The 25,553-nt window shown below is 40.2% G+C and overlaps 1 protein-coding gene across 4 annotated transcripts in view; it reads left to right on the top strand.

Moving 5' to 3' along the window:
• CNTN4 (contactin 4) overlaps positions 1–25,553 on the top strand; it is an 893,626-nt gene that overhangs the window by 590,455 nt on the left and 277,618 nt on the right. For all 4 annotated transcript variants that reach the window (XM_029051523.2, XM_029051520.2, XM_029051519.2 and 1 more), the window contains 2 exons: positions 6,147–6,273; positions 12,864–13,039. In XM_029051523.2, the coding sequence (XP_028907356.1) occupies positions 6,147–6,273; positions 12,864–13,039 (303 nt within the window). The remainder of the gene's footprint in view (positions 1–6,146; positions 6,274–12,863; positions 13,040–25,553) is intronic.

Below are 25,553 nucleotides of genomic sequence, written 5' to 3'. Positions count from 1 at the left end.
ATGGGGCGAGTAGTGTTCCACAAGATGTGAAGGGGAAAGGAGTTCTAGGTAAAAGGAAGGCTCGTGAAGAAGGGTCATTGATTGGTCTCTCCATCTGAGTCTTCCATTGCTTCTTCAGTGAACTCTGCAAGTAACTCTACATCAGTTTCCTGATCTGTAAATGGAGAGCTTATGGCACTCCTCTTACTCATCTCACAAGGTTGATTTGAGAATTCAGGAGATGGATTTGGTGAAAATATTTGAATGTGTCAATATTTTAAGGGGCCTGGTACCCCTAGACCTTCTTTTCTAGTTCTGATCCACCTGGCTGTGGGGAATGAAAGCATAAATACATACACATGCATTTCTCCCCCCTCCCCTGCCCCCCAGATTACCTGAAATCCTCTTCTGTCCTTTCTCTTTCTCTAGCCTGGTCTCTAAAATCTCCAGGACTAACTCCAGGAAACCTGATTCTAACCATTGGAATTTGGGAAATAATAGAAACCTCCATCCCACCCACATTCACCAATTACACACAGGCCTCCTTTCAAAACTCAATCTTTGACTTTACCAAATAATAACCAGACATCTTGGTTGTCCCCCAGCTCTAAGCAGTGAGACCTGAAGAATACCTTTATTACTGCTGCTATGTGGGATGCTTGGGACTGGCCTTATTGTTGCCCCACAGATTCCAAAGTTTCACACATAGTGGCATTCAAACTAACAAAACAGCTGAATGTCAGACTCCTGAAGAATGAAATGATGGAGTATACTGTCAGGAAAAACGATTGAGCCTCAGGTCCTGAGACTTCAAGACCAAGAACCTGAGCAGAGGAAATTATTAGAGTGCTTGTGGCATGTGCAAAGCCACTCAAATTCTCTTATCCCTGCCAGTTATAGGTCAACTGGGGCACAGAGGCAAGTGTGTATAGGAGCGGGGGCCAGGGGGATGCCATACACTGCAAAGTGCGTGTGGGATCTTTGCCCATGTTAGCTGTAGAAACAACCTGAACGAGAACTGAAGTCGTCCGATTCCCTAAGCAGTGTCTTTTCCACTTTAAGAGCTTAATAAATGCCATTGATTCTCAGTCCTCTAGAGTGTAATTGTCTCTCTATTGCTGTATTGTACTTTCCAAGCGCTTAGTACAGTACTCTGCACAGAGTAAGCACTCAATAAATGATTGAATGAATGAATGAATGCTCTCTCTACACACAGTAAGCATTCAATAAGTCAACCATTACAGAGTTTGGTGATAAACTGTCACGAGCCCCCGGTTCATGCCAAATAATAATAATAATAATGTTGGTATTTGTTAAGCGCTTACTATGGGCTGAGCACTGTTCTAAGCGCTGGGAGAGATACAGGGTAATCAGGTTGTCCCACGTGAGGCTCACAGTTAATCCCCATTTTACAGATGAGGTAACTAAGGCACAGAGAAGTGAAGTGACTTGCCCACAGTCATACAGCTGACAAATGGCAGAGCTGGGATTCGAACTCATGACCTCTGACTCCCAAGCCCGTGCTCTTTCCACTGAGCCACGCTGCTTCCCCTAACAGGACCTTCCGGGACTGGTTGAGCCTCAGTGACACTTAATAAGGTCATACCACACCTCTGATTACCAAGGTTACTGTGAAAAGTTTTTTACTTAGTTTTACCAACATTCAGGGGAGTGGCACATACACACACTCACTCCACTTCACCAAGGGTCCAATACCAGTCTACTGATCAAAGGAGCCCCTTCCGCCAATGCTTCTTCTTTCTGATTCCAAGTGCTGCTGCCTTCTGCTGCTTTGGAGTGCTGCTCTCCTGCTGCTCCTAAGTGCTTCTTCCTCTGTGTGCCTCTGTGCTGCTTCTCTGCATGTGCTCCTTTGTGTGCCTCTGTGCTGCTCTCTGCATGCCTCTGTGTTGCTTCTCTGCTTCCGTGCCTCTGGGTGCCTTCTGTGTGCCTCCTCATGATTTAAAATGACCACCTTTTATCTAATAATGTTGGTATTTGTTAAGCGCTTACTATGTGCAGAGCACTGTTCTAAGCGCTGGGGTAGACACAGGGGAATCAGGTTGTCCCACGTGGGGCTCACAGTCTTAATCCCCATTTTACAGATGAGGGAACTGAGGCACAGAGAAGTGAAGTGACTCGCCCACAGTCACACAGCTGACAAGTGGCAGAGCTGGGATTCGAACTCATGAGCCCTGACTCCAAAGCCCGTGCTCTTTCCACTGCGCCACGCTGCTGCTGCTGCTGCTCGCTGCTGCTGCTGCTGCTGCTGCTGCTTCACGCTGCTTATCTGCCTTGGGCATCGCAGCTGGGACTCTACTTGACAGTCATTGATTGGTTCAGTCCTGTTACTGTGTAGAACTGGGAGAGAAGACCACACCTCCCTCCATGCTCCACCCCCACAGGCCAGCAATCCCCTGTCTTAGGTAGAGCCCATCAGTGTCTTTGCGAGTCTCTTCCTTGTTGTTCATTCATTCATTCAATAGTATTTATTGAGCGCTTACTATGTGCAGAGCAGTGTACTAAGTGCTTGGAATGTACAATTCGGCAACAGAGACAGTCCCTGCCCAATGACAGGCTCACAGTCTAAACGGGGGGGGGGGGGGGGGGACAGACAATGGGACAGTCAGATCCCATTGTTGTTCACAGGATCACAAACAGTCACTAAGGCGTCAGCTTGCTGTGGGCTCACCACACAAACCATCGGATTTCACACCAAATTGAAGGTCTATAAAGCTATGGTGGTTCCCTGTCCTTACCAAGAAAGGCTCACCCAGATTCTTGGACAGTTTCACAAGCATCAAGTATGAACCATTTTCACTATTGAATGGTCTGGCAAAATTACCTACAATGAGGTCTTGGAATACAGTCTGCTCACCAATGATGTTCATCATGAAACAATTTACTAGGAGGGACATGTGATGAAAATGGATGATAGGATTCCTGAACAGCTGCTATATGGAGAACTGAAATGGAGCATGCACAAGCGTGTAAGATAGAACAACATTTTAAAGTCCTAGTGAAGGACATTTTCTAGCCATCTGATATAGCAGAGTTTGTTGGGGAAAAAATTGCAGTAGACAGTTCAACCTGGCTGCAGCAATCAAAAACAGGGTTCCCCTTGAGTGGAGGCTTGGGGAAGATCAGGGTACCCAGAGGCAGTCTGAAAAACAGCAACAGGCCTTGTAAGTGGAAAACACATCAGTTCAACATTCTGTATCATCTTTATTGTGTTTTCTTTTTATTCAGAAGACTATTAGACTATTTCTCTCTGTGAAAATCTTATTGTATGGAATGCCATTGTTTATTTTTTTTCCTTTGGAGGTGGGGAAGAGAAAAAAAAATCTTTAACTTTCCTCTGTAAAAAAAAAAGTGTCAGTTGCATATCAGTCTTTTCAGCCACATTACTGTCAGTAATGTTGCCTTCAAAAACAAAGAAGTTGGGGGGAGAAAGAGAAATGGAGAGCGAGAGTGTGCCTCTGTGTGCTGGCTCATGTGTAATAAAAGCCTCCTTCAATATCTTCCCATAGTGGGCTGGAAGGAGGGAATATGGCTGAGAATATTTTTTATTGTACTCCATGAATGAAATATAGTATTATATTATAAAAATCTTGCATATGGAACTTTCAATTAGTTGGCATGAAAAAGTATGTCTTTGTGCCCTGTTGGCTACCTGTGGCTAAATTTTCCCGACTTAGGCACTGTCACCTTGTGTGATGGCAAATAAGTTGCTGAACCTCTCTTTGCCTTTTCTACCCATAATGGGCACATAAAGCTTTGCTTCATTAGGGGTTTTGTGAAACACAATAATTCATATCTGAAAATCCCATGGAATTCCTTGGAAGAAAATTGAAATTTTCCTCCTTATATGGTAATTGCCTTTTGCAGACATAAGTGAAGAGAAAATGAGCTCCCTTAGAATGAAATGTGTCATTTCTGATAACTGCAAAGCATAATTATTGTCAATAGTTATTACCAGAAACTGCTTAGAAAGAAGGTTTTTTTGTAATTAAAGAGTCATAATGGGTACATCAGAAAAGAGTGTGAATGTTACTCCATATCCCCTCCATAAACTCTATTGCTTTCTTTTTGAACTTTATTATGTTTTCTTCTCGTAAAAGAAGACTTGTAAGAGTCTGACCATTTCTGACTGTGAAATTTTTATCACTAAATGAATACTATAGTTGTCACATTCTCCTTTGGAGGTGGGGAAGTTAAGAGATGAATTGTTAGCCTTTAGCTAAAAAAAGGTTTAGCTTCTGGACCAATTATTCTATTAAGACCTATGTGTACTGAGGAAGCCAAAGATGGACACAGATTTTCATTGCTGAATTTGACCAACTCCTAACTACCTTTACTGTTTTAGAAACACTTGAAGTTGCATGAAAAATGGTTTTAAATATGAAATGAAAAAAAATTTGTGCTTTTCAGACTTTAATTTTCCATCTGCTATAGTTCCTACAGAGACAACGGGCAGATTTTGGTACTTCTTGTTAGAATTAAAACTCAGTAATTTTGTTCTCATTCATTCATTCAGTTGTATTTATTGAGCACTTAGTGTGTGCAGAGCACTGTACTAAGCGCTTGGAAAGTACAATTCAGCAACAAATAGAGACATTCCCTACCCAACAATGGGCTCACAGTCTAGGGGGTGGGAGACAGGCAACAAAACAAGGACACCATGTGAATTCCTCATTTAAATGCCCATTTAGCTGGTTCAAACTCACTGGACCATGTCCAATTCATCAGTCAATCAATTTATTAAGTGCTTACTCTGCAGAAAACTGTACTACACGCTTGGGAAGTACAGTAGAATTTGTAGATCGATTCCTGCCTTCAAGGAGTTAATCTAGCTGGGAAGACAGACACAAAATAAATTACAAGTAGGGGAAAGTAACAGCTTTAAAGATATGTACATAACTTCTAATTGCAGGCATCATGCTGGCTGTTTCTTCATAAGCAAATTAGCTAAGTGATTGAGACCCAAAATTGGCTTTGGCCTTAGTTTTAAGGATACTTCAGACTAAATATTTTTTTTAGTATTCATATAGCACCACAGAGTATTTTTGTAGTGGAAGTGTCCAAATTATTTGTTTGTGTTAACTGACACTTTGAATTTGTATTTCAAGACTCAGAAGAAATTTGTTTCATAGTAAATCAGAACTTCTTTTCCCTCTCATTTACATGTTCTTTGCATTAAAATGACATTATACAAATTTCAGAAAAGACCATATTAAAAAAAAAGAAGCAGCCTGTCATCTCACAAAAGAACTTTTTTGTTGTAAGTAGGTAGAAATATGGAAATATGAAGATGAAGATTAATTTCAACGATAAGGTGTGCCAGTTTTTCAGATCAGTGGTATTTTTTGAGCCATTACTGTGTGCAGAGTCCTGTACTAAACACTTAGAGTACAATATAATAGAGGTGGTGGACACATTCTCTGCCCACAACAAGTTTAATGCAGCCGTTCCTCCACCTACACATTCTCGTACCATCAATCATACTTTCATTTGTACAGAGGGAGGACCACTGTTGATGAATTTGTTGGGCAGTGATCATGTCTTCCACTCTATTGTACTGTATTCTCCCAAGCACTCCGTACAGTGCTCTGCATACAGAAGGTACTCAATATCTGTCATTGATCAATTAATGAATGGTACTCATTGAGCACTTACTGGATGCAGAGTACTGTATTAAGCGCTTGGGAGAGTACAATACAACAGAGTTGGTAGGCACATGCCCTGCCCACTAGGAGATAAGTATTTGTTTCCTCTAGAAAGCTCAAAGACTTGCCGAAAGAACGTTTAACTTGCAACTTCAAGCCAGACACAGAAACAAACCAAAAAGAAACAGTAAAGAAAAGGGGAAAAAAATGAAAGAGTAATTGAGATGAAAAAGTTCCGCTGGATGAAGGAGGGACAGGGGATGGGGAGAGCAATTATAGTTGACAAACATCAAGTTCATTTGTCAGTAGGAAAGAGAATAGTCCATGTTCCTGTCTCACTATCATTCTATAGAACCAAACTGGGCTACTCCCCAGGAGACAGGTGCCTAACTCTTAACTATGGGCTGCAGTGATGTTTTCTTGTTCATAAATGTTTAAGTGTTTCATCCCATTTTGAAGGTGTGCTTAAATCACATTCAATATCATCTTCTCTTCTAATTTCAGATGACAGCACCCTGCATGGCCCAGTTTTCATCCAGGAACCGAGCAGCATTACTTTTCCCTTGGATCTAGAGGAGAAGAAAGTGAAGTTGAATTGTGATGTTAGGGGAAATCCCAAGCCAATTTTCAGGTTTGTGGTTTGATTGGAAATACTCGTTCCCAGTCTTAATAATAATGATAATGGCATTTGTTAAGCACTTACTATGTGCCAAGCACTCTTCTAAGTGCTGGGGTAGATACAAGGTGATCAGGTTGTCCCACGTGGGGCTCACAGTCTTAATGCCCATTTTACAGTTGAGGTAACTGAGGCACAGAGAAGTTAAGTGACTTGCCCAAAGTCACACAGTTGACAAGCAGCAGAGCCGGGATTTGAACCCATGACCTCTGACTCCCCAGCCCATGCTCTTTCCACTGAGCCATGCTGCTGAGGATAAGCCTGGGTACTCCAAGGTAGAGTAGGAGATGGTGCTGATGGATGATATTTAGAGTGCTTCTTTGAGGGGTCAAGGGAGAATCAATCCCTTTTATTTTGTTTATTTTGTTTAATGAGATGTACATCACCCTGATTGTATTTATTTGCCATTGTTTTTATGAGATGTTCTTCCCCTTGACTCTATTTATTGCCATTGTTCTTGTCTGCCTGTCTCCCCCGATTAGACTGTAAGCCTGTCAAAGGGCAGGGACTGTCTCTATCTGTTGCCAATTTATACATTCCAAGCACTTAGTACAGTGCTCTGCACATAGTAAGTGCTCAATAAATACTATTGAATGAATGAATCTTGAGGAAACCAGAATTCTTCAGGGATTGCCAGAAAGAAAGCTAAGAAGGAAGGGCTTATACATTGTACAAGTGTGTGTTGGGGGGGCAGGGGCAGGGGAGGAGAGAATAGGTCATTTCAAGCATTCTAGTTTCTTTTGTATTGCTTCCAGTTACTTCTCTGCCTTTTGTACAAACAAATTGGTGAATGTGAGACATACTAGAAGAAATAAGACACACTGAAAAGGAAGAAATCACAAGTTTCCATATATTTCCTCTCCACCCCCCCCCCCCCCGCAACAAAAAACATAAACAAAGTCCTGCTTTTTCCCTGAATATAGCAATCATCAGGTTCATTCTACATATATGTGAATGAGCCATTTCAGAGTCATCGACTCAGTGAGATTCTTCCAATTCAAATTTTCAACTGGCCAATTAGCTGGCCGTGTGTGGCATTGCTACAGAGTTATTATCCTTGATTGGAGCTCACATTTTCATTGTCTCCATTCACTTGATTTTGAAAGCATGACATAGACCCAGAAAAGTCCAAAGAACTCTGATTCCAGCCAATTTCACTTGTCTAGAAGTGTCTCCGAGGACATTTGACTTGTCTAACTGACTTTCTGTATTGGTTTCCTGCAGTCACGTTAATCTTGTTGGTTTTAATTCAAGGGATTGCATCCTGCTGTGGTTGTATGCTCTGATACAATTGAATCTGAAACTACAAAGCACATCATATGGGTTTTACAACATCTTAGGTTGAAATCCGTGAGGACAGGGGGCCTGACTGATAAAAAAAAAAAAATGCCCCCAGAGAATCTCCCTCCATTTGCAGCCATAAGTGCAGCAGTCAGAGTTTCGCATTACCAGATATCCAGTAGGGCCCAAATCCTATCAGAGCGGCCTATGAGATGTTGAGAGATTCCTCAGGCAGAGATGAATATGCTCTGAAACTCTTGGAGTGAAGATGAAACTCGAGGACTTTTACTTTTGCACCCAAAAGTGCATCATATCTGAGAGTAACTGCACATTTGATGAAAATGCATTGAAAATAATGAGAGTTTAAATAATGTAGTCAAATGCAGTGGATATTCAGGTGAAATGAATGCTGCTTCCTAAAAGTGTAATTTACAGAAAATAGTTTATTTTGAAGTAAGTCTTGTTTGTTTAATTCTTTGTGTGAAAGTATCCATAATCTGTTAGAGCTGTTGGATTGTATCTCCTTAACCAGACAGATGGATGTCAGATATGCAACCGTCACATTGTACACTCTTTTTGACCACAGTTTTGGGTTTTTTTTTCTGATTTTTCCTGCACTGAAGATGCCAAGTGAACTCTTTTGGTGAGGTTCCTTTACTTAGAATATCCTGATTGGCTTTCAATGGATCCAATTCCTTCGTAACGTCTTTATTAGAGTAACTATATGGAGCTGGGAAAAGACAAATCAGGACCAAAAATAAGTTCACTTTGAAAACTCTGGCTTAGAATAGACCCAGTGAAGCAGCATGGCCTAGTGGAAAAAGCAGGGGGCCTAGGAGTCCGAGGACCAGGGTTCTGATTCTGCCTCTGCCACGTGTGTCCCCTTCTAGACTGTAAGGTCATTGTAGGCAGGGACTATGTCTGTTATATCGTTGTGTTGTACTCTTCCAAGCACTTACAACAGTGCCCTGCATAAAATGCTCAGTAAATATTATTCATTGCCTGCTGTGTGATGTTGGACAAGTCACTTAACTCCTCTGTGCCTCAGCTTCCTCAACTATAAAATGGGGACTCAAAACTTAGACTGTGAGCCCCAAGTGGGACAGGGACTGTGTCTGACCTGATTAACTTGTATCTACCCCAGTGCTTAGAAAAGTGTTAGTCACATAGTGAGTTCTTAACAAATGTCATTTAAAAGAAAATTCAGCCGAAGTGAGAAGCATTGTGGTCTAGTGGATAGAGCACAAGCCTGGGAATTAGAAGGGACCTGGGTTCTAATCCTGGCTCTGCCACATGTTTGCTCTGTAACCTTGGGCAAGTCACTTTACTTCTCTGCTCCTGTTACTTCATTTGTAAAATGGGGATTAAGACAGTGAGCACCATGTGGGACACTGATTGTATCCAACCTGATTAATTGGTATCCACCCCAGAGCTTAGTACAGTGCCTAGCACATAGAAAGCACTTAACACATACCATAAAAAAATTCTTCCAACAAAGAGGCTTATATGAAATGACTCAGCCAGTTTCCCAAATGAGTGTTTTCTCACTACAGTCCACCTTAGTGTTAATGGGTCCAGTGAGGGTGTCATCTTGCTGTACCATCTCTCACCACTTCCTCTCAATGGATTCTCCCTGGGACAAGTTGTATTTAATTTCCAATACCGCATCTTAATAATAATAATAATAATATTGGTATTTGTTAAGCGCTTACTATGTGCAGAGCACTGTTCTAAGCGCTGGGGTGGAGATACAGGGTAATCAGGTTGTCCCATGTGAGGCTCGCAGTCTTTATCCCCATTTTACAGATGAGGTCACTGAGGCACAGAGAAGTTAAGTGACTTGCCCACAGTCACACAGCTGACAAGTGGCAGAACTGGGATTCGAATTCATGACCTCTGACTCCCAAGCCCAGGCTCTTTCCACTGAGCTATGCTGCTTCCCCAAATTTGTTAAGCGCTTACTATGTGCCGAGCACTGTTCTGAGTGCTGGGGTAGATATAGGGTGATCAGGTTGTCCCACGTGGGGCTCCCAGTTTTAATCCCCATTTTACAGATGAGGTAACTGAGGCACAGAGAAGTGAAGTGACTTGCCCACAGTCTCACAGCTGACAAGTGGTGGATCCGGGATTTGAACCCATGACCTCTGACTCCCAAGCCCGTGCCCTTTCCACCGAGCCATGCTGCTTCTGTAGGGGGAGAGTTAAAATGATGTCCCCAGCCCAGAGAGACACATTGTCCTTTTATGAAGATATCCCTCCTGAAGGGAGAGGATATGAGAGGGACCTCCATCTTGTCTATTTCTACTTATGCCCCACTTTCTTCCTTCCTGACACCAAAACTTCCTCTTGAGAGGGAGAGAGTAGGTGAAGAAAATCCTGAGGGAAGATTAGCATGGCGATTGAGGAAAGTCTTGCCAAATCCTGGGGATTATCTCTGCCTTATCAAATCCTCTTGTTGAGGAAGTTTGTCAGTTGCATAAGGGAGAAATTTCAGGGGTCTCCCATACCCCACTGAAACTTTTCACTCTTTTCCTTTTCATTTGGGGCAGCATATCCTTTCCCAATACAATTTCCAGGATAGAGAAAAGTTTAAAGAAACATGAGGTGAAGCAAAAAGATAGTTTTCCAAATTAAACTTGAGCAGACAGGCTAGGAGACAGCCAGGAGACAAATGGTTGTCTTTTTTTCCTTCTTTTATTCATTCATTCAATAGTATTTATTGAGCATTTACTATGTGCAGAGCACTGTACTCAGTGCTTGGAATGTACAATTCGGCAACAGATAGAGACAATCCCTGCTCAATGACGGGCAGAGACTATTCTAAAAATGTTATCAATTATATTTTATTAATCATATTTATTAAACAATTACTATGCGCTTATGAGAATACAGTGTAACCGTGTTGGTAGACATGTTTCCTGTCCACAGTATTACTTTTCTTGAATCAATCCATCAGTGGTATTCACTGAGTGCTTACTGTGTGCATAACACTGTATTAAGCACTTGGGAATATCCCAATAGCTAGTTTTGATATGGATGTTTATGTATCAACTCTATATCTGCTCTTCATTTTTGAAGATGTTGCTCCTGACAGTGAGATATTCGCCAAACTTTCACATGTGGCTCCAGGCCATGTCCGGTCTTTGGCCACATTCATGTATTTGCCGCTTGTGGCCTCTGTCATCGATTTAGAGTTTGCCTTTGGATCTTCCTGAAAAGTCTGCTGAAGGAGCTCTCTATTTCCTTTATCTTTTTATTTTTTTTTTCGAAAAGTCTTCACTTGCCCATTTCCAAGTGTGGGTCTCCAATTTCTGTTTACGTTGTTTTGCAGTTTCTTTTTTTTTTTGGAGGCAGATTTGTCATGTTGCATTGTTCCCCTCTTATTCGAAGTGAGAACTATTGTAAAAACATTCTCAGCAGTTTCAAAAGAATGTGTCTGGTCAGCTAGCCACAGCGGCTGAAGATTTGTGCCCAAATACTTACAGCTGCAGGAAAATAATACTTACTCCTTTCATGCCTGATGCCTCTGTCTTGCATTGGAATGCAGAGAGGAAGACTATCTGTTCTGAACAATATCAAGTGTGTTTTACAACTTCCAACCCCTTTCAATCAGACTTCAGCTACCAACTGGAAAATATATTGGGATTTCAGTCTCCCACATTTCTAAATTGACCATTCTGAAGCCTGAAGCTATTGGTCATGTGCGTATATAGCCAACCTATATCCAGAGTGAAAAATGTTTCTTAATGGCCCTAACAATATTGACTCCTAGCCAACTGGCACTAAGGTGTTTGGATACAAGCATTTTTGATGGATTTTAGGTTTCAAGGCCTGTATGCATCTTTGCCTGATTTTTCTGCTCAGGCTACTGGGAATCTGTCCAATGGTTGCTGCTGCTTCAGAGTTCTGGTGCTCGCATAGATCATGGGCCTGGGATTCAGAAGGTCATGGGTTCTAATACCGGCTCTGCCACTTGTCAGCTGGGTAGGCTTGGGCAAGTCACTTGACTTCTCTGCACCTCAGTTACCTCATCTGTCAAATGGGGATTAAGACTGTGACCCTTCCGCAGGACAGGGGCTGTGTCCAATCTGATTTACTTGAGCCACCCCAGTGCTTAGTACAGTGCCTGGCACATAGTAAGCGTTTAACACATACCAAAATTATTATTATTATTTTGTGCTGCCCCCTTCATCTGATTGCCAGTCTGTCTGAACACTGGGAGCTGCCCTGAGGCACCCCAGGGTTATAGTGGGTTTGGATAATAATAATAATAATGGTATTTGTTAAGTGCTTACTATGTGCCAAGCATTGTTCTAAGCACTGGGGTAGAGTTGTCCCTCTTGGGGCTCACAGTCTTAATCCCCATTTTACAGATGAGATAACTGAGGCAAAGACAAGTTAAGTGACTTGCCCAAAGTCACACAGCTGACAAGTGACGGAGCGGGGATTAGAATCCATGACCTCTGACTCCCAAGCCCCTGCTCTTTACACTAAGCCATGCTGCTTCTCAGAATACAGGTTTGGGAACAAAAAGGCTGATGTCTAATTTGAATTTGAACTAAATTGAATTTGAATCCTGTAAAATCACTCTCCTTAAAATCTCATACCCCATGCAAACCCAACCTTGGAGTTATATCACGATCACGTGTGCTCTGCCTCAAAGTATTCTTGCCAAGTCTTTTGAACATCTAATACCATAGATGGTCATATAATCATTTAAGGCTGAAGGGGTTAAAGTGAATTTCTACAAATGTTTCACCAATATTTAGGTTTCTAGAAGTGATTAATTCTGTTGCTGAAACTCCACTAGGCCTTCTAAGGAACATGGTGAAAATGTCATTGTGATCCAGGTCTGAGTAGTTCTAAATTTCCTACAGCCGAGGCCATTAAAAAAACAAAAAACCAAGAGAACCCAAAAGTTGCAGTTAACTAAACTGTGACTATCCAAACTTCAAAATCAGTATTTAGAGTCTCTGGTTGGGCTACTCCCTTTTCATCTGGAAGAGTAACAAGATTTGTAGCTAAATCTACTTTCCTTGTTAAGAGAATTAATTGCCTTTGTTTACTCTGTGGTCCTGCTCTTTGGTAAATTTTTTAGTTGCAAACATTAAATAGTATAGTGTTTATTTTCACCTGGACAAAAGCACAAAATAGCAGAAGAAAGAATATTTCATGGTACCCATATGCTTTATACTTGTTTTAGGCAGTACAGAACTATTTTGTAATGGAGCAAAGATTTATCTCCTGGAATTTTTATACTATAGGTGGAAGTTCAATGGAACAGATGTTGACACTGGTATGGATTTCCGCTATGATATAGTGGAAGGCAGCTTGTTGATCAATAATCCCAACAAAACCCAAGATTCTGGAACATACCAGTGCATCGCAACAAACTCGTTTGGAACAGTTGTTAGCAGAGAAGTCAAACTTCAGTTTGCTTGTAAGTAGCAATTTTATCTCATGGTAATCTGCATGCCTATATCATCATGTTGAAAAACTTAAAGGTTGTTTCTTTCTTTTGTTAGACATTATCCTTTGCTCAGAAGCTATCCTCAATTATAAAAACATCTTGATTTGTAAGGTAAACTGTAAAATCTGAGGGGATGTTAAACTGTTCTATTTTTATTGGTATTGTGAGACTTTGAATGCATATTTAGAAGTGCAAAATGATTATGAATAGAGAGAAAGGAAAAATACCTGGTAGCTGAGAAGAATACATTCTTTAACCATTAAGCAATGACAACGGTCAGTATGTTTGTATGGAAAATGAGAGTTTTAAAGCTTCAAGAGGATTTGAAAGAAAGTGAAACTTGGAAATAGTAAATCTACAGTAGAGGCCACAAGAAGCTACAGCAGATGTGCCTTTTATAACATAGGGTCTTGTGGGAACTGTAGATTAACTACAATTTATAAAGCATGGTTTTGTGTGAAGTTGTATATCTGGCATAAAAATGAGAGATTCTTGTAGAAGTTAACTACTGATATAAATGCAGTTGAACTGTCTCATCTCTCATTAATAAAATTCTCCCAGGAGGCTCAGCATCAAATATACCTAGTAGCCAATATTTAACCTAGTTTGCCATTTGGATGCATTTCCAAGTGGACAGGATGCAGAAGTGGAATCACAGAATATTCTTCTGGCAACCTGAGTCTGTATAGAATATGATGCAGTGTCAGAAGAAACAGTTTTATACATGCATGCCACACCAGTCAGGGCGGGAATATTTATAGTGTGAAATTTCCTTAATCTCGATTCTTCAATAACATAATTCCTGTGTTATAGGAGAACTGACTTATTTGAGAAATGAATTTTTTAAGATGTACTAATATGTGGTTTCCAGTGTTACATTATTTCTGAAATTTTGCTGAGATTAGCTATAAACAGCCTTTGGGGACCAGTAATGGGAGGAAAATGACTCCAATTGTGAAAGCCACCTAAGCATATTCCAAGCATTATCTGACATGTATAAAGTATGTGGTTAAGTAGTAGTTATGTGTGTGTGTGTGTGTATACATATATATATATATATATATATATGAAATAGTATAGTATTATACATAATATAAGATATAGCTGGGTTATTCCATTATCAACTTGGTTCATAGTAAGTATATTTACTGAGGGGCTACTGAATCTAATGTTAGGTATATCATTTCTTGGTTAGTTTGTTATACTATTAACATTAACATTTCCTAGGGCATAATGTTGTGTACCTTAATTGTGCATAAATATGTGCTTGTAATTTTAATTTAATATGTTTCAGGTTCCTTAATGAGAATAATTAATAACCGTGTTTCTGCTATAAATGTTAAGATGCAAATCCCCAATTTATAGGCAACTTGGCTGCAATATTGATGTTTAATGATAAATAACTGTGGGTAGGTAAACTACTTATCCCAGAGCAGTAAATGGCATATTATCCATTTTCTTACTCCCAAACCTGTGGCTGCTTTTTTTCCTTGTCGGAAAAAGATACACTCTTGCCGTGGATCATAATGAACAGCTTCCTGGAGAATAATCTAATAACTTCACATTTCAGCATGTCAAGGTGATTGCTTCATAAATATTGTTTTGGGCCTCCTTCACAGAAGTTCAGCTGTTTTACAACAGCCTAGATCATCCAAATCAAGGACTAATGCTATCCATCATGCTAAAGCTTTGAACCGTTATAATTCACAGCTAAGTACCTCCAAATTGCTTTGGTATAATCAAATCATTTAACAAAATCAAGTTACCTAACTGCCGTAGGAGACGAAAGTCCTTGCCTATGAGGGAGGTTTGATTGGGTGGCTCCCCAGGTGAGCAGTGGCATGTGGCCTAGACATTCTGATTTGTATTTCATGCTGACTTTCTCTAAACTCCTCAACAAATATCCCCCCCCCCCGACTTAGGTGTAAAATGGGGATCATTTCCACCAGTCAGGGAGGATTAATAATAGAAATGCTTGTTTGAGCTCTTTGCAAATGTAACTGATATAATCATCATCATCATCATCATAGTATCTGGAAACTGATGAGAATATTAAACACGGCTTTACTGCCATGGTTGCTATGCAGCTGGGACAATAAAACAAGTTAATGAATTCATGACATCATCATTAGAAGCACCAAAATTTTTGGGAGGTTAGTTATTATTAATAATAATAGTATCCAAAATCTAATGAAAATATTAGTTGTACTGAGACTGGGCAAAACTCTCACACCTTTGAATTCTGTTCAGGAAGCTAGTCGAACTGTTTTTTCCCAGTTTGACAAAATGATGCAGTTTAGCAGACTCTTCCCTGGGCCTATGCTTAGTAGATGTACAATAGGTAGGTTGACAGAGGTACCAAAACCGTAATGGAAACTGTGTATCAAATCAATCAACCAATGATATTTATTGAATACTTACTATGCACAGAGCAGTGTACTGAACACTTGGGAGGCACATTCCCTGCTCACGATGAGTTTATAGTCTAGAAATTAGAGTTATCATCTCTGTGGCTTGGGTGTTTTTGTTTGCATATCCTCAGGAACTAGGATTCATTATGCACTGCCTTCAGTTCAGATGACAAACCATTGTGGAAACCTGACAGAGATATTTTTTTATCTCGACCAGAAGTTATTACAATTTATTCGACCAATTTTCATATTTTATCATGTGCCCCGATCAGATAATTTGAGAAATGAAAATCAATAAGTACAACAACCATAATAATAATGAATACAACTCTCCCTCCTCTCTCAAGGGGAATAAGGCTGAGGTAAATCTGTAGAGAAACGTCTTCAAGGATTTATGTGGAGGGAGAAGAATTCATCTCCCCTATATGCCCAACACTACATGACGTTCATGCAGAGGGTTCATCCTAGGTGGTTTACAGAGACATTTTGGGGGTATTCATGGGGGTAGGGTTGTTGACCTTGAGATGGATCCAGATCTGACAAATTACTGATTTATTAGAGAGCATTTCTATGTATGGTGGGGGCAGGGGGACGGGCGGGTATTGAGACAGCTAAAGACCCTAGTAGAGCTGTAGAGTAGTGATTGGAGAGATGTGTCCAGCAGCAGTGGGCAGGCATTATTCAGGAGTTCAGGAGCAGGAAAACTTCAGCTGGGAGAAGTTCTCCTCACTCTATCAATGGGTTAGACCAATTCATTTTTCCTTCTGCATCACTGATGAACTTGGATCGGTACCCTTTAAGCATTTGATATTCACTTCTCCCTTGGCCTTAGAGTACTTATGGACATATCCCTAATTTATTTTAGTGTCTGTCTCCCCCTCTAGACTAAGTGCCTGGTGGGCAGTGAGCGCGTCTACCAATTCTGTTGTATTGTACTCTCCCAAGTTCTTAGTACACTGCTCTACACACATTAAGCACTCAATAAATACCATTGAATGATTGTAGAACAGCTAGATCATTTGAGTGTTCTTGGCGGTGGGCGTTTTATTGGGGTTTTACAGAAACCTGAAGGCTTGAGGTGATTCTCCCCCAAAATATGTGTGTACACGCATGTACATATACATACCTCTGTGGCATTAAATGAGTATATTGGCTGACATATAGTCTGATGCACAGCTCTAAGCAGACATTTTCCAACTTGCATGGGAAACAGAGTGTGAATAATAATAATCTTCCTCTGCTTCCTGTTTTTTTTTCCTCCTCTTCCTTCAAATCATCATCATCATCATTTCAGGAAATTATTACTTCCATTTGCTGATCTTTAAAATATTCATTGCTTTTATAATTGAATAATCGTTTTGTCTTGGCCAAAAATTGAGGGGAATAAATCTGGGTGAAAGCTGGAGTTTTGTTAGATAGGCAAATACAGGATTGGGTTGACTGATTTTTAATTAAGAAGGTTGCTTTAATAGGCAAAGTTTTGTGTCATAGCAATAAAATGTTGATGGATGACTGTTTGGATAAATAAACTGTAAAAATTTAGATCAATTAAATTTTAATCAGGTTCAGAAAATTTTGATTGCAAAACCAAAAACATTTATCAATGGAAGTCTTTGATCTTCAGTATAATAGTAAATTATTCTCATTGGAGTTGATATAAGAGCTCAAACCCAAACTGGATGGGTCCTAAAATGCTATTTTCATCACAGAATTTCTGTCACTAAAGCAGAACAAGAAGATTTATAATTATGATAGTGATATGTATCTTAATATAACCCATGCCATCAATTCCATGGTCTGGAGTGGTCCACTGAGAATACCTACTATCTATGGATTCATTGAAATCTATCTGCCTGACCCCCAAATTCTGCCTCCTTCTGCTTACAGTGAGATCCTATCCATGCATGCAGATGTAGCTGAAAATGCCATTGTATGAGTGACACCTTCTTTCACATTGTCTTTACCTTAAAGGTAGCTCCTAGTGCACTGACTCATAAGCCTCTAGACTGTGAACTCATTTTGGGTGGGACTTGTCTACCAACTCTGGTATATTGTTATATTGTAGTCTCCCAAGCACTTAGTACAGTGCTCTGCACCCAGTAAGTGCTCAATAAATATGATTGATTGATTGATTATTGTAAGCCTACTGTCCCGGATTCTGTCCTGAAAACTTGGGAGAATCACAGACATTGATTCAAGCAAGGTCTGTGGCCCCAAGGGAGCTCACAAGTGGGCTACAGGTGGGAGCACAAAGAGGAAAAGATTAACAGATGAAATCCATCAAAAACAACAGCAGTAAAAATGGCAGTTACTGCTGAGAGGAAATAGTCCTTGGACTCTTCACAACCATAGACAGCCTAAACTACCACAACCTTTCCAGTCTTCAGCAGACATTGCCTGATTAGTTTTCTTCTGCCCCATCATGTCATCTAAACTATTACTTCAGCATATATAAATTCACAGCTACCTGGAGTATTTATGTATAAACTGATTTGTGTACCCTGCTGTCTAAAATATAATCCCATATCCATCTATCCATTCTTTCTCTTTCTATAAGTAACTTATTTAGTATCTGCCTCTCTTGTTGCACATAAATTCTTTGAGGACAGATATAATCTCTATTTCTAGTGTACTCTCCCAAGTGCTTAATACAGTGCTCTGCCACTGAAAGGATACAAACATATGAGGAACCAGAATAAGAGCATAGATGCAAATGAAAAAAAGCAAAGATAGACAAATAAATATGTTTACACATGAGGATGACTGGTGGGATGACATGATCAAATGATCTGGTTTGTGGAATATTGTCCTCCTCTTGGCCATGTCACTCTATTTTAGAAAAATAATAATAGCAGTAATAATAATAATATTAGTTACAAAACCCTGTTCTAAACCTTAGGATGGATACAAGAGAATCAAGTCAGATAGGATTCCTTACTCATACGGTCTGAGGGGGAGAGAAAACAAGAATTGAATTCCTATTTTGCAGATGAGGAAACTGAGGCATTGAGAAGTTTAAGCAATTTGCCCAAGGTCATCCAGCAGATAAGTGGCAGAGCTGGGATTTTAACCCAAGTCCCTTGGCTCCTATATCCATGGTCTTTCCACAAGACCACGTTGCTTCATTACGCATGGAAAAAGAGAGAGAAGATGAAAGTCTTATCAATTACATTTGCTACTCCTTAATAGTTCAAGTGAAAAGCCAGGTGGAAGAGGCAATGGAAACACTTGGATGAAACCAGAGTTTTGGATTATTTGTGGATTACCACTGAAATCTGTCTCCCACTAGCAAGGACAATCAAATGCTATAGTTTTGTGTTATGATATGGTTCTATAAAATCAAATAATGAAAATCAGGAGATATTCTTAGGTAAAATGAAAATACTAAATACAGTCATTCAAAAGCTAATTATTTTGATTTATCTTCCATATTTATCCCTCTCTTTCATAATGGAACCAGTTTCTAGGCATCATGCCCTGTAATAGCCTAACATGGTTCATGCTTCAGAAGCAGTTTGAAGGGGCTCAGATAAGCTAGTTTACCCTGGACTTCTGGACTTTTGCCTTTTACCAGGTCATTTGCCCTGGATTTGACCCCTTTGTCCAGTACTCTTGAAATCAAGAAATGTACTATTATCACACTTGAAGTTTCTAACCTACCTGCAGCTCTAACAATTCAACTGTAGCCTCTCAAGCATTGTTACGATTACATATGCCATTTTTAGCTACAGAAAGCCCTTTTATTGTAGAGTCCAAGGCTCAGTTGTCTTACCAGTCAGCACCATTCACTGCTTTGGCTTTAATTGGAACCATCCATTATTATTCTATCTGGGATGTATTTTATGCTTTTTGATTTCCTAACTATAAATCTGAATTCTTTTGGGGAATAAATCCTTCTTTAAAGTTCAAAGGTTAAATTTTAAAACTAGGGTCCTCATAAAAAGCAGTTTATTAGAAGATCTAAATTATTCTCACGTACCTATTTCACTGTATATTAAATTTTGTAGCAGTGACTAAACTCCCTGTGGAGGTCAAGGGGGTGTCAGTAATTTATCCTGGAAATATGTATTTAGGTTACAAGCTTATTGTGATGAAAGTATGAATATACCCCCATGTGCATGTATGGCTGTATATCATTAACATTAAAAATGTCTTTTTTTCCTTAACTCGCTAGTTGTCTTTGAAATTGACCACTTTCATGAAATGAGAAAAATATACTAGTGTGACTTCATTGGTTTCAATTATAGACACTCTAAAACCCATATTTTTAATATGCCACATTTACTAAAAATATTTTCAACATCTGATTTTGTTTTTCTCATTACCGAGACCTCTATTACTGTTCCAGTTTTTAAAATGATATTGGAATAACAGCTGACCATTGAATGAATAATAGATTAGCACTTTCCCTAGCAATGGAAGAAAAGATTATTTAACCATTTGAATCAATTTTCAGGCATTTGTGTGCAAAATGTGTTCATGATTTCTACTACTAGTATTAATTGTATTTATTGAGTGCCCTGCATTCCCTGTCCTAAGTGCTTGAGAAAGTAGAAGAGAAGCAGGAGGCAGTTTCTCTCCCCACAATTCAGAGCAGCAATTATCCAGAACATTTGGAAAGAAACTTATCTGAGTCAACTACATGATTTATTGAATTTAAATATCCAAATTGTTTATCTACACTGTCTGAATTCACCAGAAAACTATCACCCTATCACTTCACCATCCTGTGTATACTTGGCATTAGGGAGCATTCATTTGTCATTTCTAATTTTGATGTATCCTTGAACATCAGTATTTATAGTGATAAATAATGGAGGCACTCAACTCTCTCCCCACTAATTAATCTCACTTCTCTGCCACTACACCCCAGCTGGCACACTTCATTCCTCTCAAGCCAATGTGTTCACTGGACTTGGTTCTTGTCTTTCCCACCACAGACCACTTGCTCCATCTCTCTGTATGGAACTCTCTCCCCTATCGCATCTAGCAGATCACTGCTCTCTCCATCTTCAAGGCTCTCTGAAATCACATCTCCACCAGTAGGCCTTCCTTGATTAATCGCTCATCTCCCCACCCTACTTCCCCACTGCTGCTACTTCAGCACTTCCACATCACCTAAGCACTTTGGGTAGTAGCCTTCACCCCTGTAACATTTATATACAGATATTTAAACTCTGTTGTTTCTGTTGCTGTTGTTTTAGTGTCTTTCTCCTCATGCAAAATTGTAAACTCCTTGAGCGCTCTTTACCAATTAGTAATATTTATTGAGCACTTACTTTGGGCAAAGCATGATAGTAGTGTTTGGAAGAGTAGATGCAATCCCTGCCCCCAAGAAGCTTGCAACCTATTACTATTATTATTAATAATTGTATTTATTGAGCACTTACTGTGTGCAAAGCACTGTACTAAGCACCTGGGAGAGTACAATATAACATCAAACACTTTTCCTGCCCACAAGGAGCTCACAGTCTAGAGTCACAACCTAGCAAGGTAGGGATCACATCTGCTATCCCCAAATGCCGGGGGAGTGTCTGTTCAGTTTTGGGTTGTTAAATAATAATAATAATAATTGTGGTATTTGTTAAGCACTTACTACGTGCCAGGCACTGTACTAAGCGCTTGGGTGGATACAAGCAAATAATAATAATAATAATAATGTTGGTATTTGTTAAGCGCTTACTATGTGCCGAGCACTGTTCTAAGCGCTGGGGTAGACATAGGGGAATCAGGTTGTCCCACATGGGGCTCACAGTCTTAATCCTCATTTTACAGATGAGGGAACTGAGGCACGGAGAAGTTAAGTGACTTGCCCACAGTCACACAGCCAACAAGTGGCAGAGCTGGGATTCGAACTCATGAGCCCTGACTCCAAAGCCCATGCTCTTTCCACTGAGCCACGCTGCTTCCATCGGGTCAGACACAGTCCCTGTCCCATGTGGGGCTCACAGTCTTAATCCCCATTTTACAGATGAGGGAACTGAGGCTCAGATAAGTTAAGTGACTTGCCCGAGACAGTCAAGTGACAGAGCCAGGATTAGAACCCATGGCCTTCTGACTCTCAGGCCTGTGCTCTATCCACTCCACCATCTCTTCTGGGGTATTCAGATTGGTTGAAGGCTGAGCATTTCTGGAAGAAAATTCTGTGAAGCATTTTCATTGTGATGGAACATATGACATGATGCATTCAAGGAAGCATGATTTGCTTCATTTCAGTCTATTCAGTGTATTTAAAGTAAAACCAAATTGGTTTGCCCAAGGAATATCAAGATAATCAAGAAGTCAAGTAGGCCAGGAAGGGGCCACGGTTAGCAGTGGACACCACGGTCAGCAGTGGACACACCACTCATCTGCATGTAGGAATGTTCATTCATTCAATTGTATTGATTGAGTGCTTACTGTGTCCAGAGCACTGTACTGAACGCTTGGAAAGTACAGTACAGCAACTAGAGAGAGGCAATCCCTGCCCACAGTGGGCTCACAATTTAGAGGCAGGGAGACAGCCATCAATACAAGTAAACAGGCATTAATATAAATAAAAAGTTATAGATATATACATATATAGAGAAGTGCTGTGGGGTGGGGAGAAGGGGGAAGAACAAAGGGAGCGAGTCAGGGGGACGTGGGAGGGAGGAAAGGGAAAGGCACGTGATACGTGAGGGAGAATTCGGGACTTTCAACTTCAATAAGCCCTATTACTATTGCTTGAATGAAGGCCAGTCATGATTCATTTCAGAGGTAAAAGTATCTGGTTTATAGGTGAACCAGTAGGTAGCAGTGCTGCACCCAATCGTGTGTACAGCTTGTATTGCCCAAGGTCACTTGAACCCCAGTCATCATCATCATCACCATCAAATAATTTTCATTGAGCACTCAGTAGTTACATGCTACCTAATGCAAGTTCAGTAGCTATGACTCCTCCCCTCTTCTCTCTCTTCTTTCAAGCCAAAGGAGAGGTTATAGAAGATCAAATTAAAAATGGTTCATTAGAAATAATAGACTTAGCCAACCCATCTCTTCCACTAAGATCGTGGGGAACGTGCCTACCAACTCTGTTGTCGGATTGTACTTTATAAGCGTTTAGTACAGTGCTCTGCACACAGTAAGCACTCAATAAATACGATTGAATGAATGAATGAACTTGATTATATTGTACTTTCCTAAGAGCTTAGTACAGTGCTCTGCACACAGAAGTCAGTGAATACCATCGATTGATTATCGGCCAAAAAATTGAGATTGTGTCTCCCTACTCTAATGATGATGGTATTTGTTAAACCCTTACTATGTACCAAGCACTGTTCTAAGCACTGGGTTGGTTACAAAGTAATCAGCTTGTCCCACATGGGGCTCACAGTCATAATCCCCATTTTACAGATGAGGTAACTGAGGTACAGAGAAGTTAAGTGACTTGCCTAAAGTCACACAGCTGACAAGTGGTGGAGCCGGGATTAGAACCCATGACTTCTGACTCCCAGGCCCATGCTTTTTCCACTAAGCCACGCTACTTCCCATCATATTATATCCTCCCAAGGTCTTAGTACAAGGTCCTGCACACCATAAGCACTCACTAAATGTCAATGATTGATTTAGTGATTGATTGATTAACTACGGGAAGCTAGCAAATGAAATTCAGCTTTTCAAGGTACCAGGTATCTCCATTTTAATGCTCTCAGTTTGGATCTGCCCCAGAGGTTCTGTATCCCTTTTAAAATTTAAGTGATGCCTCTTAGATGTCATGACTAACCACGCATAAGAAAAAAAATCATGTAATGCAGATGTCTAAATCCTCCACCCTAAATTGAGAATCTGATAGAGACGTGGTTCCTTTAAATCACTATACCATACAATTCAGCATGGGAAAAAGCTGAGACACAAAGATGATGTGCTGTGCTTTCTAAAGTGATATTGATCCAAAGAAAAAATTCTATCAGTATGACTTTATTTCTTCTGTTATTAGATGATTGACAAGAGTTTAATCACTTTATCAGTTGGATGTTGGCACAGTCAAATGACAGTTGTTCACTTTACTATTATTGAGCTGACACATCATGATTGATTTTTCAAATAAACCTATTGTTTGCTTCTGCTAATCAGAGCCCAGTTTATGAATTCGTAAAAGCAGAAGTTTAATGAAGTGTCTTTGTCTTTCATGAATGAGCATTATTTTATTTGATTTTCTTATTGACTGATGATGATTATAATGATGAAGCTTTGCTGAAATACTATCAGCAGAAAATGGACACTCAGCGAACATCTTGTTTGGCTATCATAGACTCTGTTCCTAGCTGAAATGCAACTATTTTGAGTAGCACTTCTTTAATGGATAGAGTGAAGACTTGGGATGGCAGAGGGAGTGGACAATTCTCACCGAAAGCCTTTAAAGACCTCGAGGAAGGAGAAGTTAGTGGTGTTCTAAAGCACTTGTGAAAAAACTCCCCAAATTTTAATTCCTCCAATGGACTTCTTCTGAGGCCCTCAAAGTGGCCATCTTATGTCATCAATCATTCAATTGTATTTATTGAGCACTTACTGAATGCAGACCACTACTGAGCACATGGGAGAGTCTGACACAACAGAATTGGGCAACACATTCCCTGTCTATGAGGAGTTTATGGTCTTCTGAAAAAGAACTTGCCATGTTGACTTTGGTTCTGCCAGAATGTATGTTACTTCCTTGGGAATCAATTTGATAGATCTGGAAGCTGAGGACACAGTCTCATGGCAAAAATATCTTCTTTCCATGAGTTAAACCTAATGTGTTTCTACTGTATCATGTGGAATGGCATTTGAAAAGGAGAAAATCTCCAGTTGCCCGAGTTAGATGCCATTATTAATGTTAAAGTGCTGGTGGAATCTGTAAAAGAATTTTACCTACCATCAGGTTTCCTCACATACTATAGACAGAAGGTGGTGTTGTGTCCCCTGAAGGCAAGCAAGAGGAAATAGATAATAATAATAATAATAATGGTATTTGTCAAGCACTTACTATGTGCCAAGCACTGTTCTAAGCACTGGGGTAGATACAAGGTAATCAGGTTGTCCCACGTGGGGCTCCCAGTCTTAATCCCCCTTTTACAGATGAGGTAACTGAAGCCCAGAGAAGTTAAGTGACTTGACCAAAGTCACACAGCTGATAAGTGGCAGAGCTGGGATTAGAATTCACTATCTTTGACTCCCCAGCCTGTACTCTTTCCACTAAATCACACTGCTTCTCTGTAACTTCTCTGTGACTTCTCTGCTTCTCTGGTGAGATGTAACTCTCAACAGTAGGAATTTAAGTTAGGGGCTTACAAAACCTTTCTGTCTGCAGGAGTTGAGAAACACTGGAACATGCTACCAAGGGCTGTTGAAGGGACACAGGAATCTAATTCTTCGGTGTTTTTACATAAATGAGTGATGGCGATGGTGGGCTCTCCTGTCAAGAGTAATGGCCAAGCCTCAGTCCCGAAACTTAGATATAGTGATAATCGCTTGCACATCCCTATGGGCCATGTAACTTGTTGCAGCACTGAGTATTCAGTGAGGAAGGTGGTGTGTAGGGATGTAGCATATTGAGAAAGAGCAAGGGACTGTTTACCTTGGGTATGGAGGGGAGAGAAGCTAGTGGTAGTGAGTGCCTCTAAATTTGTCCCTTTATTTTCCCTCTCTTTCATCCCTTGTTTACACTTCTCACAATTCCTTCTTCCTTTTCAAAGCCACTTCTGTCCTTTCCAACTTTATCCCTTTGCCCAAAGACATTAATGATAGTCATGATGGCATTTGTTAAGCGCTTACTATGTGCCAGGCACTGTACTAAGCGTTGGGATGGATACAAGCAAATTGGGTTGGACATAGTCCCTGTCCCATGTGGGGCTCACAGTCTCAATCCCCATTTGACAGATGAGGGAACTGAGGCCCAAGTAAGAGAAACATCTTGTCCAAGGTCACACAGTAGATAAGCAGCAGAGCCAGGATTAAAACTCATGACCTGATTCCTGGGCCCATGTTCTATCCACTATGCCATGATGCTTCCTTAGACAAGTTATTTGAAATTATGTATGAATTTTTTCTTCTGTACGTATTTTCAGTTCTGT

Source organism: Ornithorhynchus anatinus, chromosome X1, assembly GCF_004115215.2.
Source record: "Ornithorhynchus anatinus isolate Pmale09 chromosome X1, mOrnAna1.pri.v4, whole genome shotgun sequence".
Lineage (NCBI taxonomy): Eukaryota > Metazoa > Chordata > Mammalia > Monotremata > Ornithorhynchidae > Ornithorhynchus > Ornithorhynchus anatinus.
Note: the sequence above shows the minus strand (reverse complement) of the source record. Positions and strands in the feature narration are given on the sequence as shown.